Source organism: Aethalodelphis obliquidens, unplaced genomic scaffold (assembly GCF_003676395.1).
Source record: "Aethalodelphis obliquidens isolate GAN/ISIS:26980383/991018 unplaced genomic scaffold, ASM367639v1 scaffold18, whole genome shotgun sequence".
NCBI lineage: Eukaryota > Metazoa > Chordata > Mammalia > Artiodactyla > Delphinidae > Aethalodelphis > Aethalodelphis obliquidens.
Window position 1 is genome coordinate 4002616 of NW_020837962.1, and position 19602 is coordinate 4022217.

Consider the following 19602-nt stretch of genomic DNA (forward strand, 5'->3'; position numbering starts at 1 on the left):
GGAGGTTTTTCCTATCTCGTCAAGCATTGTCGATGGCCACAATAGTGACATGGGTGGCAGTCCTGCCCACGGACACCCTTCCTGACGCGCCACTGGGCATCTGAGAGCACAGGGAGGCCGCTCTGCCCTGAGTTCTTATCTTTCTTGGAAGGTTGTGAACAGAAACTGAGCTCTTTGTCCTCAGGAACAGACACACCTTTGAGATAAACCACCTTAATTACAGAAGCAGCATATGGGACATCCTCAGCTTTGTAGAAATTTTTTTGCCAGATGACATTTTCCATGCTGACTTCCTTTTGGTAGGAAATAAGCAGCTTGACCTTCGGCGGCAGTCTGGTTTTGGACTAAGAATGTTGGTGTGACTCTCCTATCTTTGACTCCTTTCCCTTTCTCTCCAGAAAGGACCTAAGTGTGAAATACCCCGAAGACCTTCCCATCACCCTTCCAAATCTGCTGAGGTTCATTTTGCATCACTCAGACCCTGCTTCTGCCCCCCAGAACTTGGTTAACCCTCCTACCAAAGAGTGTCTTCAGAGAGAGGCCGTCCTGCAGCAGGGGCACATCTCCCATCTGGAGAGAGAGATCCAGAAGCTGAGGGCGGAGATCAGCGCCCTGCAGCAGGCGCAGGGGCAGGTGGAGGCCCGGCTCTCGAGCGCGCGTAGGGATGAGCAGCAGCTGCGGCGGCAGCAGCACACGCTGGAGAGGCAGCACAGCCTGCTCCAGCTGCACAGCGAGCAGCTGCAGGCCCTGTACGAGCAGAAAACCCGGGAGCTTGAGGAGGTGGCCCGCAAGCTCCAGGAGCTGGCCGACGCCTCGGAGAACCTCCTCACCGAGAACACGTGGCTCAAGATCCTGGTGGCCACCATGGAGCAGAAACTGGAGGGCAGGGACGGGGCCGAAGACCGTGCTCCCCTGGATGAGGTGCGATTGGACTACCACAAGCCCTCGGGCACCCCCCGGCTACCAGCCAGCACCCCTCCGCCTTCCAACGTCAGCTCCACGCTGGCCTCCGAAAGGAGCACTGAGAACAGGACAGACTAACTTTGAAAATAACATGAAGAAATCAGAGGTGAAGACTATACATTGCGAATATATTTATGCAAATTTTATTGAAATTTATTGTAAATAAAGATTTTCTCAGTGGTCTAGAAAATCAGCTTGAATGTCATTCAGCTTTTATTGAACAGGGATGACATCCCCTCCACTTATTGCACAAACTTGGTAGCTTTGAGACAAAAACAGTAGCACAGTCCACTTGAAGATTTGTCTGAAAAGTTAGTCCATATTTTAGTGGCTCAGCGTCGGCGTTCCCTCCCCATCCCCCTGCTGTTGCTTCTGCGATGACATGCAGAATGAAAGGCTAATGTCCTGACTGACTAGTCAGAAAACTTGGACACAACAGTTGGGCTATTCAGAAAGAATTCAATGAGAGGTCATAACTTAACTAAGCCATTTGAGTGTGTGGCTCTGGTGTCTATGCTAAAAAAAAGTAGCTGTTGACCAAGAACAGTGAGAGCTGTTATGTGGTTGGTCACCAGTTCTGCAGGCACTTCCACTTGCCTCCAGAGACCCCACTAGTGCCCCACCATGCCCTTGACCCTCACCTGGCACTGACACCGTGCTGATGGGCCTGATGCAAATGGCACAGATGTCGTGGGATAAGGAACATCCAGGACTGAAACTGAGGAGAAAGTGATGCCTCATCTTTTCAAAACCGAAACTGCACCGGCCATGGTAAGAAGCTCAGGGTGAGTTTGACAGTCAAGCAATGGTCATTTTCAGGGTCAGGCTCAGGGACTGAAAATGCAAGGCCCGGGAGCTCCTCGGTTACTTGGGTAAAGGACAGACAGCCTTAGGTGCAGGCTGCCGGCTGCAGAAAGTAGAGGTAGAAAGCCTGAAGTTCTGAAATGTGAGGGGAATGGATCGAACACCCCTACACCTGCCCCATTTTTCTTATGTCCTTCATTAGGAAACACACCTTCTCCCTGACCTTCCAGTTGACCCCTTTAGAACTTCTGACCCCTCCTCCCACCCACACCCTGTGTGCTGCTTACAGGGCCTTCTGCTAGTCTCCAGCCTGACTCATGCTTGGCCATCCCCAGGTGGGGGCCAAAGGCATTTCCTCCCCTGTACTAAAGCCCGGCTGCCTCCTAAGGATTCCTTAGTAGCCCACCTGTGCTGTCTCAATCCTGCCTTCAGCTCAAATGGCCTAACTAGCTACTCCTCCCCTCCCCCCAAGCTATACACCTTAATGTTTGACCGTTAATTTAGGGGTACGCCGCTAAAAGGAGTGTTCCTTAAGCTCCCTACTAGGGGTTCTAGAAAGTTGATTAGTTCAACATGCTTTTTAGAGGAGATTTGGATGAGGCCAGAGGAGCCGCCTTCCGCCCGACCAGGAGGCCAGAGCTTTGAGGGGGAGCTGGGAATAGGGGGCAGCCCCTGGCGACCTGGGAGCTCCCTGCCCATGCTGCTGGCAAGGCAGCTCAAGTGCTGAGGGCCAGCGCTCCCCAGCTCACCCAGAGCTGGCCTCCAGTTTATTCCCGAGGATGCAGACACAAATCACATTTTAATCATGATAGTTTAGGGTGTGCTTACAGTGGTGGGATTAAAAACCTAAGCAAGTTCACTGAAGTATACACAAGGGACATCTCGGAGGGGCAGGGTGGGAATCACTGGCCTGACCAAGAGCCACCAAACTCCTCACCTTTTCGAAAACCAAATCCTGAACCTGAAACTCCCTCTTCCCCCAGCCCCCTCCCCTGGGTGCCCACTAAGCACAGGCTGCTGGGGGCTCCTGTGTGCACAGGCACACAAGAAGTGACACTTGGTGCTCTCAGAGTAAGGTCAGGGGACCCTCCTAGGTGGCCCACCTAGGAGGTGGAAAATGAAATCCAGGACCCAGCAGGTGGGTGGGAATCTGGGAGGAAAGGAAGCGAATTTGTGAAAAGGGCAGGGGGAAGAAACCAAGCACCCCCCACCACCCCCTCCAGTGCAGAAGATATTAAATACAACAACAAACAAAAACCACAATGTTCTGTCCTTCCTGGGCCAACTGGGTTTGGGATTCAGGTAGCCACCGCGGCTCTGGTGTTTCTAGCGAAGCCTGTGCTCAGTAAAGCTGGGTGGGGGGCAGGGTGCTCAGCATGCTCAAGACCACGGGGGCCAGAAACTGCTCGGCCACTAGGACGCCTGGCAGCCTTGGGACTCGGGCCTCGGGCCCTGACTCGTCCTTCACCGGCTCCCAAGCAGCTGCAGTAGCTTCCTTGCAATCACTCCACTAGCAACAGGAACTGGCATTTACAACCTCATCTACCTAGAGCAGGAGAGGGCGGGACGTGCTGCTGCTCCCATTCATTGCTCACAAAGCAGAAATCGCCAAAGCACCCCAACAGGTTAGCTGCGAGACTTAAAGCCGACGTGTCACGTTCTCTACATACACACGTGTATCTGAGGCCCCCGCCAAGTGCAATGTGGGCCTTACAAGTCTAAGACCCCCCCCTCCCGCCTTGACTCAGCTCAGCGTTAGTACGGACAGTCCCATGTGCTCTATATTTTTAAAAAAATCAGCAAGAGAGGCTTAAGCACGTGCTTCTGGGGCCTATTTACAGTTCACAGGCTTGTGAGCTCACGCGTTACAGTAGTAGCTCCATCAAAAACAGGCTCAGCTAAACATTCAAGTAACAAAAGCGCTGTGGGGCCGTGAGCCCCAGCAAGGTCAGGCCTGCCCACTGCCTGCAATGGGCAGTCCTACCAGGAGGCTGAGGGGTTGCCCAGTGCCACTGAGCCCTGGCTCAGGACCGCCGGGACCCCAGGAGTCGGTGCATGCGATGACGAAGTCCGGTGAGGCCATGCCAGCAAGCGTCAATCCTTCCTCTCAGATGGTAGCACGTCTGTGGTTTCGCCCCTACTGCGCCTCTTGGCTGGCGGCAGACAGGTCCAGGAGCCTCCGCATCCCGGCTCAGCCGTGGACTTCAGGGCCGTTGGGGGTCAGCTTGGCCTTCCTCTCCACGCACGGTCCCTTGGCCGAGTACTGCACTAGCAGGAAGGGCTCCTTGGTCTCGCCATCCCCCACGATGCTCTCCTCGTCCTCTGACTGGCTGATGCGCTGCAGCCGCAGGTAGCACCAGCAGCCCAGGATCAAGGCCCCCAGGGCAGCGATGGCGATGAGGATGACGATAACCGTGACCACACCGGTGGTGGGGCTGTGGTCCATGATGGACATGGTTAGCGCTTGAGCGGGGGGGGGGCCCTCTGCAGGAAGGTCTTGGTGGGGACAGCTCAGTGAGGCTGGAACCCAGGCTGGACACGAGAGCCCTGAAAGAAAGAGCAAGATGAGGCTACACTGGGGACTCCGCTGGGGACCCTGACAGCTCACACGCTCGGGCTTGCTGTTCCATGGGGTCTATTTTTAATCAGTTCTTAAGCCTGACCGTCCTGCCCGCATCCTAGTGAGAAACAGACTGGTTGGCATTTGCTGGGTGTTTTTGTTTACGATGCTACCAGCGTTCTCCTCACTCAACCCAGCCACTTCCATTTAATACCTTCAGTGCCTCTGCTACCAGACAGGCAGTCATCCTCGCTCAGCCAGGAACCTGACAGGTTTCTCAGGAACCTGAGAGGGGGCACCCGAGACCTCCATCACCACTGCAGCAGAGGCTGAAAGAGGGTCTGTTTAAGGTGAATGTTCTAGAAGTCCAGCACCACTAGGTGTTCAGTAACTGCTCACAGATTGAAAGTGCTTCAAGGACTTCCCTGGTGGCGCAGTGGTTAAGAATCCGCCTGCCAATGCGGGGACACGGGTTCGAGCCCTGGTCTGGGAAGATCCCACATGCCGCAGAGCAACTAAGCCTGTGCGCCGCAACTACTGAGCCTGCACTCTAGAGCCCGCGAGCCACAACTACTGAAGCCCGTGCGCCTAGAGCCCATGCTCCGCAACATGAGAAGCCACCGCGATGAGAAGCCCGCGTACCGCACCGAAGAGTAGCCCCCGCTCGCCACAACTAGCGAAAGCCTGTGCGCAGCAACGAAGACCCAATGCAGCCAAAAATAAATAAATTAAAATAATAATAATAAAGTGCTTCAAGACGGCCAGAGATGAGGGATTCAAAAGCAGGGAAATGGACATACATGGCTCAACGAGTCTTCAGGAGCACCTGTGAGAGAGTGCAGCCGACAACAGCCTTTGCCCACAAAGAAGCTGTAGCTGACCTGGCTCTGGAAAAACTTAGGGGAGGGCAGGGGAGAGTGGGACAGACCAGCCTCTGCCGGCGTCTTGGTGCAGGAGCCAGACCGCAAACGGATCAATATGCCAAACACCTGTCGCTACAAATGCAGGAATGTAACGCTGGGAACATAGGGGACCAGATGCCTTGATGCTAAACTGGGCGGGACAGGCAAAACTCAGGGAGGTGATGCTGATGCCGAGATGTGCGGGAAAGCCAGACCCTGAAGAGCTTCCCGGCAGGGGAACACTGTCTGCTAAGGCTCTGAAGGCAGGAGGGCCCACTGGCAAGTGCGAGGAGTGGCTGCAGCTGGAGATCAGCTGGTTTGGGTGGCGGCGGGGAGGGGTGTACATGCCCCAAGGCCCAGACAGCAACAACCCACTGAGGTTGGAGGTGGTGGCACCCCTGGGTGCCAAGACCTTGCACTTTTAAAATTTCTCCTGCCTGACCGTAAACGGAGCAAGTAATAGTAACTAACACCCAGGTGGTTACGAGGATGCCTGCAACGCCTGGGCACAGGGTGGGCAGAGTCGATGCTCAGCTGTCTGAATCTAGTTTTTCTGGAGAAGACAGACATCAGTGCAGGTAGACATCATTGGAAGCGGAAGGTTTTCCCTCCAGACAGGATGGAACCTGCCCTCCTTGAGCAATGACAGCCTTAATTAGAAATGATTCTTATCCACACCAGGGAGCCCTCCACCCCCACCCCAAGGCCAGGTTCGCCTGAAGGTCAAAGGCAGCTAAGTCAACGCCCCTGAGTCTTTCCGGGGACCGGGCCCTGAGAAAACCCTACAGACCCCCAGAACTGCCCTGCTCCCACGCCCACCTGTGCAGAGGGGTCCTAGTCGGGGGTGGGGGGCGACATCCCTGGAGTCTTCCCCCTTCTTACTGCCCCCAGGGTCAAGCCGCTGCCATCACTCTCAACAGGCTCCCTGGTCCACCTGTGGGGGCCATTGCAGCCAGTGCCCCTGTCACTCAGAGGAAAGATCCCAAGTCCCTACAGTGACCTACGGGACCTGATGAAGCATCTCCACCCCTGCTCCTCTCCTGCTGACCCCATGCTCCTTCCTGCCTGCAGACCTTTGCCCAGCCAGGTCCCTCTGCCCAAATGCTCTGCTCTCCTTACCCTTGTGCAGTGGTTCTCAAGTGGGGGCAACCGTGCCCCCCAGGGGACATGTGGCAACGTCTGGAGACATTTTTGATTATAACAGCTGGTGTGTGTGTAGGTGCTACTGGTATCAAGTGGATGGAGACCAGGGATGCTGGTAAACCTCTCACATGGCATGGGACAGCTCCCCAAAGACCCCAGACAAACATCAACATGTGGAGGCTGCCCTGGTTAACTCCAGCTCAGGCTGGGAGCCTTCCTGACCCCGCGGTCCAGGAAGTCCTCTTCGTCCTGTGGCTGCACTCACTCCTTCCCTCCCTCCAGGGCACCAGCCTCAACGTGCAACCCTGGCGTCTGTGTCAGGGCCATCAGGTTGGCACCTGCCTCCCCTGTTGGGCTGTGTACTCCGTGAGTGGCCCTGCACACTTCTGTGCCCACCCAGTGCACAGGTCCTCCTGGCCTCTCCCCTGCCACCATCAGGGCTACCATCAGCTCCCACAACTCTGCTCAGCCTGTCCTCTTGGGCCTCCACATGGAGCAGGTGATCCCCCCAACCCCCAGAGAGCCTGCTGGCTGCAGCTGGGTGAACCTGCCCCAACCCCTGTGCCCTCATCCCGCTCCGGAGCACACCTAGCTGCCTGTCCCTCCCCGCCTCACCCTCTCCACTGGCCCTTGTGTCCAGCGCCTGCTGGGGTGCCTGCCCTCCCCCTGGGTTCCTGGACAGGAAGGCAAGTCAGCATCAATTCAGAAGGGGAAGTGTGTGTGTTTGGGGAGCAGGGGGGGTGGTTCAGGGACAGGAAGTGGGAAATCAAACAATAGCAGCAAGACCTGGGGAGGGGGGACCCCAGGGGCCAAACCAGCTGAGGAGCCCAGGAAGTGCCTCTGAGTCCTGGGGGTGGGGGACAAGCGGTCCCGGGACCAACGACCAACCACCAACCAGCAAACTGAGGCAGAGGTAGCCCCAGCTCCAAGGACCCTCTGAGAGGAGTGGTGACCTCAAAACCCTGTCTGCTGCCCTGCCCCAGGTCAGGAGGAGCGGGTAGAGCCAGGTGACCAGGCCACAGTCATGCCTTGCCTGCGGTCCCTGGCCCTCCCTTGAATGTGTTTGTTCCTTCACTCAGCAAGTATTTCCTGAGAACCTATCTGTTAAAAAATCTGATCATGTCATCCCCTGCTCAGAACCCTCCCTGGTACCAGCAGAGAATCCAAATTCTCTACTTCCCCAGCTTCTTCACACCCTTCTGCCTCATACCTCAAGGCCTCTGCACTTTCTGTTCCTTCTGCCTGGAATGTTCTTCCCTGAGTGTCCCGTGACTGGTTCCTTCCCATCAGACGGGACTTTCTCAGAAGGTGCCTCTTGGGGGCTGCCTTCCCAGATCACCCAGGAGCCAGACACAGCCCACCCCCACTGGCCATCGTCTCGTACTACTTCCTCTTATTTCCTGGCGCTCTGCCACCTGAAATTCTCTTGGGTGAGGGAAGGTGTTTCCCTGGCTGCCGTCTCCTTCCCGCAGTGGACTCTGAGGCTGTAGGAGGGCACTGTCCATCTTGCCCACTGCTGAATCCCCAGCCCTATTACCAGCACACAGCAGGTGCTCAATAAATATCTGCTGACCGACCACTCCAAGCCCGGGGAGGCAGTAATCAGAGGAGACCTTGCTTGCATGGGGATCACGGTCAGCAGCCCCCACCCCGAATGCCCCCGAATCTTGAAGCCACCACGGGTCCCCTCAAGGGAGCTGGCAGCCTGCGTGGAAGGACAGACTGCAGGCTGAGCATGGGGGTAGGAGCCACGTGTGCAAGTGGGTCCCAGGCAGGCCTGGCCCAAGCCCACGGAGGGGCAGCTGTCCCTGCACGAGCTGTGGGGAGGGGAGGGGAGGGAAGATGCCACTGAGATGCAGATCCCAGAGGAACCTGAAGCATGAGGGCGGCCGGCCAGTTCCCTCTGAACCCTCTTGGCCTGGGCTGGACCCCACCCCTTGCTTCATCTCTTCAGGGCCTCCCTCCTACCCCTCCGAGCTAAGATGTTTCCTGCAAGTCAGCTGACCCCTCACCCTGATCCAGGAAAGCACACAGGGCAGGACGCGGAGGACCACAGCTTGGGCTGGGTAGACGCCCAGGATGGCACATGGGAAACCTGGACCCCCTTAGAACAATCACCAAAGCAGTTAACACTTATTCCATACCATCATCTACTCCTCCCAACAAGCCCGTGGCTAGCGCTGCTCACTGCTACCATCCAAGTTTCACAGGTGAGGAAACTAAGGCGTGGAGAGCTTGAATGGATCATCCAAGAGTGAACTTGGACAGAATAAAGGAGGATGGGACCCAGAAGTGGGGCCCAGCAGAATAAAGGGAGGGGTCTTCTAAGTGCAGAGGGTCAGGCCAGCCTGGGAGCCAGAGCACAGCCGAGGACTGTAGTCTCCGGGCACTCTAGGGGTGGGCGACGGGCCATGCTCCCCCCAACCTCTGTAGCATCTCCTTGCCAGCTCCCTCAGGACGAAAGCTGGCACTGGAAGCCCAAGGCCATCTGGATCCCCCAAACACACAGTGCCAACCCTCCACCCTCCTTCCACCCTCCCGCTCCCACCTCCCTCAGATGGATCTCAACAAGCTTTCTAAAGCCCAGCGTCTGCGGACACCACCCCTCTGACCTCTCCCCGTGCCCCACCCCCAACCACGATGGGTTCAAAGGACAGACCCTGCATCAGCCACCAGCAAGCTGAGCGCAGGCGTCCCCCACTGTCCTGCTGCCCTCGGAGGCCCACGGCTTAGGTCTTCCCCAATGTTGGGTTGGGTTCTAGTTACCCCTGCCTCTTCAGGGGACCCCAAAATGAAGCCTTAACCCCACTCCACAGGTCCCTTCTCACACTCAAGACCCAGTGGAGCCCAGCCAGCAGCAGAGCAGATTAGAGTCACCTCCTTTGACCCACACCATCCCTCCACTCACTATAATTAGCTGTTGTGACCCAGCCAAGCAAGCTGCTCCTAATGGCCTCAGTTTCTCAGCCTGCAAAATGGGAAAGAGGCCTTGACCTCAGCAGCCAGGTTGTGGGGAGGCTGAGAAGTGATAAGAAGTGTGAAAACAGAAGGGCTATGGGGCCACCGGGTTTGTGTGTCACCAGGTACCACACCTTCCTGGGTGTTACAGGGTCGCCCCTCACTCCCCCCGAAAGGACCTGCTCCCAGGAGGGTACAGGGCCTGGTCCAGGCCCAGTGCCACAAATAGCGCCTTCCTCAGGGACACGCTGCTGCTACCTTCTTCTCGCTTAACTGGGCACATAATGAGTGTCACCCAGCCCAGCTGGACACCAGCTTGACACCCCTCCCCCCCTGCAGCCTCCACCTTCTGGGGCTGCCCTGCTTACAGGGACGCACCACCTCCGCAGGGGTGAAGCCATGCCCCTTCCCCCAACAAAGCCATCAGGTATGCCAGCAAACCAGGCTCTGTCTCTTCGGGGGACCCCACTTCACAAACCGGAAACATTTCCTGCCCAGTTTCTGATTAGAAACATAGGACTGTGGGGAGGACGGGGCATGACAAGGGGGCAGGTGGCATATCTGCTCTGTGCCAGGCCTGAGCAGGCACTGGAACCCAAGGAAGCATCACACAGGCCCCTGCCCTCCAAAAGCCTGGGCAGAAACAGTGGGGATGCGGATGGGAGATTGACAATCACTGGGCCGTGCCCAGCTCTGCAGCCAGTGTCACCTCACCCTCCACCACCCACCCATTACACCACGGTCCTCCCGGAGAGGAGACTCGCACCAGCACCCACCAGGTTCCCCTGTGCAGAAGAGGAAGCTGGCACAGGCAGAACCCCAGGGACTGCCCCAAGGTCAGTGCGAGTCTCCTGTGCCCCCACCCTGTGAATCAGCCACTGGCTATTCTCACAGGCTGCCCTAGGCTCAGCTCACTTGCCAAACAACTTTGGTAATAACAGTAGACGCCTGGCAAAAGTTGGCAATAATTACTATGTGCCAGACACTGGGCTGAACACTTCACACAGATAATCTCCTTTCAGCATCAAAACAACCCTAGAGTTATTACTATGCCCGCTTTGCAGATAAAGAATCTGTGGCTCAGAGAAGTTAAACCAATTGCCCAAGGTCACACAGCCCGAAAGTAACTGCGCAGGGATTCAAACCCAGGCAGCCTGGATCCAGAATCCGGGATTTCAACTCTGACACTAAAATGTCATATTATTTGACCCCCGCCTCCCCGCTCCCTTGCCTGAGGGGACAAGGGGGACAAGTGAACCCCAGTCCGCCCCCACCCGAAGAGTCTGGGTGACTGGGGTGGACGGCTCTATGCTGGGGACACAGGGATGATAAGCGCCCTGGCAGCTCCCGCGTGCCAAGCGCGGGCGACGTGCAGGCGCAGTGCCAGGCGCGCTCCACGCACCCTCTCATTTAACCCTGCCAGGCGACTCCGTTGTCTCCCCGACTCTACCAAAGAGCTAAACGAGGCTGGAGGGTGGAGGGAGCTCGGCCCAGGGGGCGACAGCTGGAGGGGAAACGACAGCTGGAGAGGCAACTCCAGTCGGCTTGACTTGGCGCGGGGGAAGCTTAGGGGACGGAGGACTACGAGACTCAGTCATGCCCACGCCGCGCAGTCACCACCGACGGAACCGGGCACCAAACGCCGCGGCCCGTCCTCAGTTTCCCCACCTGCGAAATGGGCGCCAGACGTCGCCAGAACCCCCACCCCTAACCTCTGCAGCTCTCCTGACCACTCTGGAGGTTGCCAGGATCCCCGCCTTCTGTTATTTTTAAAAATCCCTAAGTGTCCGGAGGAGACCCGCGGCCAGCCTGGGGCGCAGAACTGCGGGCCGCGGTGAGGGGCATGCACTGGGTTGGGGGGACACCAGCTCCCTGCAAAGCCGCCGCCGCCCCCCGCCGCCTCCTTTGTCCCGATCTCGCCGCAGCGCAGCGGACAAAGAACCCCCGCCCGCGGGCGCGGCCCCCCGGAACAGACCCTCCCCCCGAAGCCGCGCCCCCGCCCGGGCTGCCCCTCCCCCGCCGCAGAGACCCCCCCCCTCCACCGCGCGCCCCCACCCCATCCGGGGCGGCCCCTTCCCCTCCTGCAGGCCCCCGCCGGGCCCGAGCGCCCGGCCCGCCCGACCCCTCTCACCATGGCGCCGCCCGCAGCCCGGCCCGATCTCCCCGATCGTCCCGCAGCCCCGCGGGCCCGGCTCCGCCCGCCCGCCCGCCCGCCCGCCAGCCAGCCGCCAGCCAGCCAGCCAGCCCGGTCCGGCCGCAGCGAACAGTCCGGACGCAGGAGCCCCTCTCTGCGGCGGGCGGGGTATCTCCGGCTCCGCTCCGGACGGGGGCAGGGCTCTCCTAGAACAGCCAATGGGAGTCCGCGCTGGGACGGCTGGGCGGAGCGGGCCGGGGCGGGGTCACGTGCGCACGGGGCGGGGGCTGAGCGCAGCTGGCAGAACTGGGGGCGGGGCGCGGGTTCGACCTCCTAGCGCGCCGATTGGGCGCGGGTGGGTGCGAGGCCCGGGCTGGGGGCCCTGCCTCCAACCCCCCAGAGGCTCTCCTTACTCCCGCCAGCTTACGGAGGGGAAAACTGAGGCGCACAGCAGGTAAGAGTGTGGCACGCTGCCCGGAAGCAGGGAGCGGCAGCATCCCGGGCAGGAGGAAAAGATAGGCAGGACCCCTAAGTTAAATGTCCTTCCGTGGGGAGGGAGCTGGTTGTTCACTCGTTTATTAGTTCATTAATTCATCATCCATCTGTCCATTCATTCAACATTTATGGAACACCGACCATGTGCCGGGTACACCAGTGGTCGCGGGTACAGCCACGAACAAGACAAATAAGGACTCTGCCCTCACAGAGCACTCATTTTGCTGCGGGCTGAAGCTGTGGGGAATTTGCAGCCTCTTGGCCTCTTATAATCATGGTTATTTAATTTAATAACCCCGCGATTAGGCCCTCACCAAGAGCTATGCCTTGTACTCAGCTCTCAACACATTTCATGGAGACAACGGGGAAAGGAAGAGCTACTCATTTTCCAGACGCTCCAAAGTGCTGAAGTACCACAGCCCGCATATAATGAAGACAGGATTGGAGGCCACGCCTGTCTGCCTGGGAGTTACTGCCGGTTAGTCCACTTGTCCACCCAAGAAGGCGGTCCAGCAGGAGGACACTCCCCCTTGTGGCCAGCCGGGGCCCATAAGAGGGGCAAGGGTGGGTACTTCAAGGCCTCTGTGGCCCAAGTTCCCTTTATCGCCACCTCTGGCTTGGAAGGCAGGAGGGGGGAGGTGGAGCCCCTCATCCTGGAAGCTGGGAGTCTTGTCTGGAAATGTCTTTGCCAGCCTCAAGCAGAGGCCTCTGGGAGAAGATGGAGGGCCCAGCTCTCAAGGCCATAGTCGCCACGCTGTCGCTGGTCTCTCCTTCCTGCTTCAAATGTGCCAAGCTGTTTCCCACCTCTGGGCCTTTGCCTGTGCTGTTTCCTTCAACTGAAACATTCTTCCACTCCTGTCTTTCAGAGGGCCCTCCCTGATCTCCACCTAGCGCGGTCCCTTTGTTATTTTCCCGCCTGTGCATTTCAAAATTGTACGTTTGCAAGAGTATGATGCGTGCCAGTCGAGTAAATGAATGAATGGGCAGACTGCAGACGTCCAGGTCTGGCCCTGCTGTGCCCTAGCCAAGAGGCCAGGCGCAGGATGGGAGCTGTAAGAGAGGAAAGTAAGAGGGGACAGAGAGGCAGAGGAGCTTCCAGCTCCAGGCCAGGTCCGCAGACACCAGAGTCAGACAGCCCAGAACAAGTCCTGCTCCTGAGTCTGGGCAGCGCGGCCCTCAAGGGCTCCTGCCTCATTAGCCACACCTGGGAGCCCAGGGTGAAAGGAAGCAGGTTCTTCCCACAGAGACAGTTTCAGCGGCCTCTGCGGTTCCAGCCTCAAGTAGCCAAAGACCTCATTAGTGGTGAGCACTTGGGAGGAGCAGGCTCGGAGCCCCAGAGCTAGGGTTGTCAAAGAAATGACAGGGGAAGCAGGGACACTTTGGGGGAACAGGTTCTGGGAGGAAAAAAGCAGAGGGGGAATGCAGCATAGCATAGAAGATGAGCGTCAGACTGCCCGGCTGCAGTGCAGCCTTTCCTGCTGGGTAGTTTTAGAAAAGCACCCTAATCTCTCTGTCCCTCAGTTTCATCATCTGAAAAATGTGGGTGACAGTAAGTTGACCTCACAGGGCAGTTGTGAGCACCACAAGTGCTTGTGCAGAGGAAACAATTTCACTCACTCTTAACATTAGTAATAGGGTTGAACAGTAATGGGGTTGAACCTGGGCTCCCCCATTTGGATCTTGGGCAAATCACTGCATTTCTGTGAGCCTCAGGCTCCTGGTCTTCACAGTGACAACCCATCTCTGGGCCCCTGAGAGGTGGGGGACTGGGAATAGCCCACCTGGGTCCAGCCATCCCTCTTGCCCAGAGTGAGTTGCTTCGATAATAATAACAATGAATGAATAATAATAGCAGCAAACCCTGTTCTAAACACTACGTATGCATAAATTCATTTTAATCCCCATTTTACAGATGGGGAAACTGAGGCACAGAGTGGCACATGTGCACAGAAATCACCTGGGGGTCTTGTTAAAATGTAGATACTTACTCAGTAGGTCGGGGCCCGAGCTTCTGCATTTCTCACAAGCTCCCAGGTGGTACTGATGGTTTGGGGACCACACTTTGAGCAGCAAGGGGCTAATGCATTTGCTAAAGGTCACAGGTGGTGCACAACAAGCCTGGATCTGAGCCCGCATAGTAGGCTGCCGAGTCCTGCACTTAACCGCCACCGTAAGTGCCTGCCCCAGCCCTAGCTTTCTCCCCTACAAAGAGGCAGGAAGTATAGTTCTCCTCCCCAAGCCCATTTCCTCTCTTGGGGCCCCTACCACCTCCCTCCATGGGTGACATCTGGCCCGTAGAATCTCCCTGCCCCCAGCATCCCAGGGGTCCTCCTGTAGATGACATGGAGGTTTTCAGATGCTCATTAGCCAGGAAGATAATTAAGGGCAAGGGCTGAGATCACCCTGGCTCCCTGGGGCTTGCCGGGGCCCAGCCGGGCCTGCCCTGTGCCAGGCTGGCCCTGTGCCTGCTTCCCTTGGGGCACTGGAGGGACTGGGACAAGGGAGGGGTTTGCTGGGGAGTAGAGAGGCCTCAGCCAGCCTCCGGGGAGACTCCAGTGGGGCCTCCTTGCCAAGCCCACAGCTCTTAGGGTTCCAGGCCTAAAAATGAAATGAAAACTGCTTGGCCAGAGGGAAGTTCCCCAAAGGGAGAGAAATGAGCCGCTGGTGAGTTCTGCAGGGCGAGGTTAGATGGGACACAGAGAGGGCGCCGTCTTGTTCTGAATCACACAGCAATCCTGGTCAAGGAGAGAAATCCTCCCTTGCTGGTGGGTGGCTTTAACATCTCTCTAGCATCTCTCTAGCACTGGCTTGGCTCCCTTATAACCAGGAGGGAGCAGACCTTGGGCTGACAGTCTTGGGCAATCCACAGTCTTGATCTAGAATTTAACAACGTGTTGTTTTTCTGCAGTTTATGTTACTTTCTATTTTGGGCGCAGATACTGCTTTTCCATTTTTGATAGTGACATACCCATTTCTTTTTATTTATTTATTTAAAAAAAATTTTTTTTTGGCCACTCCGCATGGCTTGCGGGATCTTAGTTCCCCTACTAGGGATTGAACCCAGAACCACAGCAGTGACAGCACCAAGTCCTAACCACTGGAGTGCCAGGGAGTTCCCCCCTATTCCTTTTTAATTCAGTCTATTCAGGGGAAAAAACTAAGTGAGTTAATTTAAAGCAAAATGTAACAGAAGTAACTGGAGATGGTACGGGGGTATGGAAGCAGTGAGTACAGTGGAAGACGGATGGCTGAAGTGGGGAACCTGCCAGAGGTGAACCCCACAGCCGCTCGCAGCCCAGTCCTCTTACTGCAGGACCAGACAGAGCCCCTCGCCGGGACGGAGATATCCCATGGGCTCCTGTGTTGACCGGAAGAGTCCAGCTGGGTTGTCATGGGTTGAGGGCGGCCGGGGTTGGCTCCGGTCTTCATTCCTGGAGTCTGTGTTATCAGCGTGATGAGGGGCAGACTTGGGGAGGGGGGAGGGCAGGGCTGTCCTGAGGTGCTCCCTGCCCTGAGCCTGCCCTGCATTCCCACGTGCGGTACCCACCCCCCGAAACACACACGTACACCTGGGCACTGGCGCCCCTTAATCACCCATTCACTGAATCATTCATTTATTCACTCACTTTTTCATTCATTCAGCCAATCTTTATGGAGGACCTCCTCTGTGCCAAGCACTGTGCTAGTTCCCGGGGAGACAGGCATGAATCAGATGGGAAACTCAGCTTTCACGGGGTTCACAGTCTCCTGGGGGAAGACAGATGATAAACACAGAACTGAGTACACTATAGGGGTTATCAGACAGTGTATGCGCTAGGGAAAAACGGAAAGACAGCAAGGTGAGAGGTGTGGTGGCAGGGGCTCTCTGAGAAGGTGTGCCCTGAACTGGGAGGATGCAGCCTCGTCCTGGCACCAGAGAATCTCACAGACGTGGAAGCAGGCAGACAGCGAGCTGAGCAGGGATCCCTTTTATTTTGATTTTAAGTAATTTTCTAATGAAACTTCAGGTGCAGAGAATGATGGACTGATCATAATCCAGATCATGGCGTATTCTCTTTGGTCTTACATGACCTGCTTTTCTTAAAAATTTCCACAGTTATTTTACTCACGTGATACACACCAAGTCACCCATTTATCAAAAGCCAGAACCCTAACAATGGCCCAAGTCCAGTCTTGAGGTTCCCCATCCCATCCCCCACCCTGTGGTCCCCATCACCTTGGGTCCTGTCTTCATTACTCCCTGCTTTCCTTCTTGTATGGTTTTATCCTCAGTGTGTGTGTGTATATATATGTATATATATAGGGTTTTTTTAAAATCTATTTATTTAGTTTTGGCTGCGTTGGGTCTTTGTTTCTGCGCGCAGGCTTTCTCTAGCAGTGGCAAACAGGGGCTACTCTTCGTTGCGGTGCATGGGCTTATTGCAGTGGCTTCTCTTGTCGCGGAGCCCGGGCCCTGGGCGCGCGGTCTCCAGTAGTTGTGGCGCAAGGACTCAGTAGTTGTGGCCCATGGGCTTAGTTGCTCTGAGGCATGTGGGATCTTCCCGGACCAGGGCTCGAACCCGTGTCCCCTGCATTGGCAGGCAGATTCTTAACCACTGCACCACCAAGGAAGTCCCTCAAAGTATATTTTTTTATGTTAGTTTCTTCTTACTAACTTTATTAAAAGGCTATATTAGCTTCCCCTGGCTGCTGGAAGCAATTCCCACAAACTGGATGGCTTAAAACAATAGAAATTTATTCTCTCACAGTTCTGGAGGCGAAAAGTTCAAAATCAAGGTGCTGGCAGAGCCATGTTCCCTCTGCAGGCTTTAGGGAAGGATCTGCTCCATGCTTCTCTCCTGGCTTCTGGTGGTTGCCAGCAATCCGTGGCAATGCTTGGCTTGTAGGTGCATCACTCCAGCCCCTGCCTCTGTCTTCACATGCCTTCTCCTCTATGTGTCATCACCTCTTCTTTTTTCCCCCAACATTATTGAGGAATAATTGCCAAATATGATTTAAAGTATACAGTGTGATACTTTGATATAATACACATTGCAGAATGACTACCCAGATCAATATAATTAACCTATTCGTCACTTCACATAGTTAACTCCTTGTGTGTGTGTGTGTGTGTGTGCACGCACACCTGTGTGCACGTGGTGAGAATGTTTAAGATCTACTCTCAGCAACTTTCAAGTATACAGTAATGAATTATTAATTATAGTCACCGCGCTGTACCTTAGATCCTCAGAACTTATTCTTGTAACTTATTCTTGTACCCTTTGACCTACATCTCCTCATTTCCCCCTTCCCCCAGCCCCTGGCAACCACCGTTCTATTTTCTGTTTCTATGAAATCAGCTTTCTCTCTTTCTTTCTCTTTCCTTCTATCTCTCTTTCCCTCTTTCTCTCTTTCTTCTCCACATATAAGTGATAACCATACAGTATTTGTCTTTCTCTGTCTGACTTATTTCACGTAACATCTGGTGGAATAATATTACAGTGTGTATGTATGTGTATATATATATATATATACATACACATATATATGGGTATGTATATGTATATATACATATATATATGTGTATGTATATATATGCTACATTTTCTTTATTCATTCATCCACTGAAGGACATTTAGGTTGTTTCCATATCTTGGCTATCATGAATAATACTGCAGTAAACATGGGAATTCAGATATCTCTTCAAGATACTGGTTTCATTTCCTTTGGATATATACCCAGGAGTGAGATTGCTGGATCATATGGTAGTTCTATTTTTAATTTTTTGAGGAGCCTCCGTAATGTTTTCCACAGTGGCTGCACCAATTTACATCCCCACAAACAGCGCAAGAGGGTTCCCTGTTCTCCGCACCCTCCCCAACATTTGTTATCTCTTGTCTTTTTGATGATATCCATCCTAACAGGTGTGAGGTGATATGTCATTGAGATTTTGATTTGCTTTTCCCTGATGATTAGTGATGTTGAGCACCTTTTCATGTACCTATCGACCATTTGAATGTCTTTGGAAAAATGTCTATTCGGGTCCTTTGCCCATTTTAAAAATCGTATTATTTACTTTTTTTTTTTTTTTTTTGCTATTGAGCTGTGTGAGTTCTTTGTATATTTTGGATATCAACGCCTTGTCAGATATATGGTTTGCAAATATTTTCTCCCATTCTGTAGGTTGCCTTTCATTTTGTTGATTGTCTCCTTTGCTGTGCAGAAGCTCTTTAGTTTGATGTAATCCCACTTGTTTATTTTAGTTTTTATTGCCTGTGCTTTTGGGTCTTATCCAGGAAATCATTGCCAAGACCAATGTCAAAGAGCTTTTTCCGTATATTTTCTTCTAGGAGTTTTATGGTTTCAAGTCTTACATTTAAGCCTTTGATCCATTTTGAGTTAATTTTTGTGAGTGGTGGAAGACTGGGGTCCAGTTTCATTGTTTGGCATGTGGATATCCAGTTTTCCCAGCACCATTTATTGAAGAGACTGTCCTTTCTCAAACATTGTATGTTCTTATCACCTTGTCAAAAATCAGTTGACTGTATGTCAACTGTATGATATACAGTATATGTGGATTTATGTCTAGGCTCTCTATTCATTTTTACTGGTCTCTGCACCTAGTTTTATGCCAGTATGTTTTATTATAGCTTTGTGACGTAGCTTGAAATCAGGAAGTGTGATGCCTTAGCTTTGTTCTTCTTTCTTAAGATTGCTTTGACTATTTGACTTTTGTGGTTCCATACAAATCTTAGGGTAGTTTTGTAAATTTCTGTGAAAAATGCCATGGGAATTTTGATAGGGATTGCATTGAATCTATAGATCACATTAGATAGTTTGCACATTTTCACAGTATTAATTCTTCTGGTCCGAGAACACGAGAGAGCTTTCCATTTATTTGTGTCTTCTTCAGTTTCTTTCATCAGGGTTTTGTTTGTTTGTTTGTTTTGTGTTATAGTTTTTAGTGTACAGGTCTTTCACCTCCTTGGTTAAATTTATTCCTAAGTATTTTATCGTTTTTTGATGCTATTGTAAATGGGATTGCTTTCTTAATTTCTCTTTCAGATAGTTCATTGTTAGTATATAGAAACACAAATGATTTTCATATGTTGATTTTGTATCCTGCAACTTTACTGAATTCATTTATTAGTTCTCATAGCTTTTGGGTGGAGTCTTTAGGGTTTTCTATACATAAGATCATATCATCTGCGAACAGATAATTTTACTTCTTCCTTTCCAATATGGATGCCTTTTATTTCTTTTGTTTGCCTGATTGTTACGACTAGGACCTCCTCTTCTTCTTATAAGGACACCATTCATTGGATTTAGGGCCCATTGTAACCCATAGGACCTCATCTAAACTTAACTAATCACGTCTGCAAAGACCCTATTTCCAAGTAAGGTCACATTTCCAGGTACCAGGGATTAGGACTTCAGTGTTTCTCTTCAGGGACACAATTCAACCCATAACAAAGGGAATCCAGATAACCTAAAAAAGAGTATCAAGCTGTCTGACTCTTATGGGGCTTAATTTCTTTAATAGTCTACGTATAGCTAAGATTGGCCCATATTGAGGTTCACTTGTTTTGACTGTTGTGTCATATATCCACTAGGTCTGTGTACCATGGCTGACCCATCTGCTGTCCTGTGGGTGGCCTTCTGGG

At 53.8% G+C, this 19602-nt stretch overlaps 3 protein-coding genes across 14 annotated transcripts in view; 2 read left to right on the forward strand and 1 right to left on the reverse strand.

Annotated features, from left to right (window-relative positions):
- Positions 1-1156, forward strand: part of TXNDC11 (thioredoxin domain containing 11) — a 66146-nt gene extending 64990 nt beyond the window's left edge. For all 7 annotated transcript variants that reach the window (XM_027117382.1, XM_027117380.1, XM_027117383.1 and 4 more), the window contains one exon: positions 399-1156. In XM_027117382.1, the coding sequence (XP_026973183.1) occupies positions 399-1041 (643 nt within the window). In that variant the 3' untranslated portion in view covers positions 1042-1156. The remainder of the gene's footprint in view (positions 1-398) is intronic.
- On the reverse strand, positions 1082-11541 carry SNN (stannin). 4 transcript variants are annotated; one of them, XM_027117387.1, is made up of 2 exons: positions 11462-11541; positions 1082-4314 (listed from the first exon to the last, which is right to left on the reverse strand). In XM_027117387.1, the coding sequence occupies exon 2, from the start codon at positions 4220-4222 to the stop codon at positions 3959-3961; it is 264 nt and encodes an 87-aa protein (XP_026973188.1). In that variant the 5' UTR covers positions 4223-4314; positions 11462-11541; the 3' UTR covers positions 1082-3958. The 4 variants fall into 4 exon arrangements, with proteins under 4 accessions (XP_026973188.1, XP_026973187.1, XP_026973186.1 ...); XM_027117386.1 differs by lacking the exon at positions 11462-11541 and adding an exon at positions 7583-11233; XM_027117385.1 differs by lacking the exon at positions 11462-11541 and adding an exon at positions 6049-11233.
- A 267-nt stretch (positions 11542-11808) lies between these two features.
- The window catches only part of LITAF (lipopolysaccharide induced TNF factor), a 111845-nt gene continuing 104051 nt past the window's right edge, over positions 11809-19602 (forward strand). For 2 of the 3 annotated variants that reach the window (XM_027117390.1, XM_027117392.1), the window contains exons 1-2: positions 11809-11918; positions 12266-12437. The gene's annotated coding sequence lies outside the window, so the exon portion shown is untranslated. The remainder of the gene's footprint in view (positions 11919-12265; positions 12438-19602) is intronic. The other variant, XM_027117391.1, reaches the window with a different exon arrangement.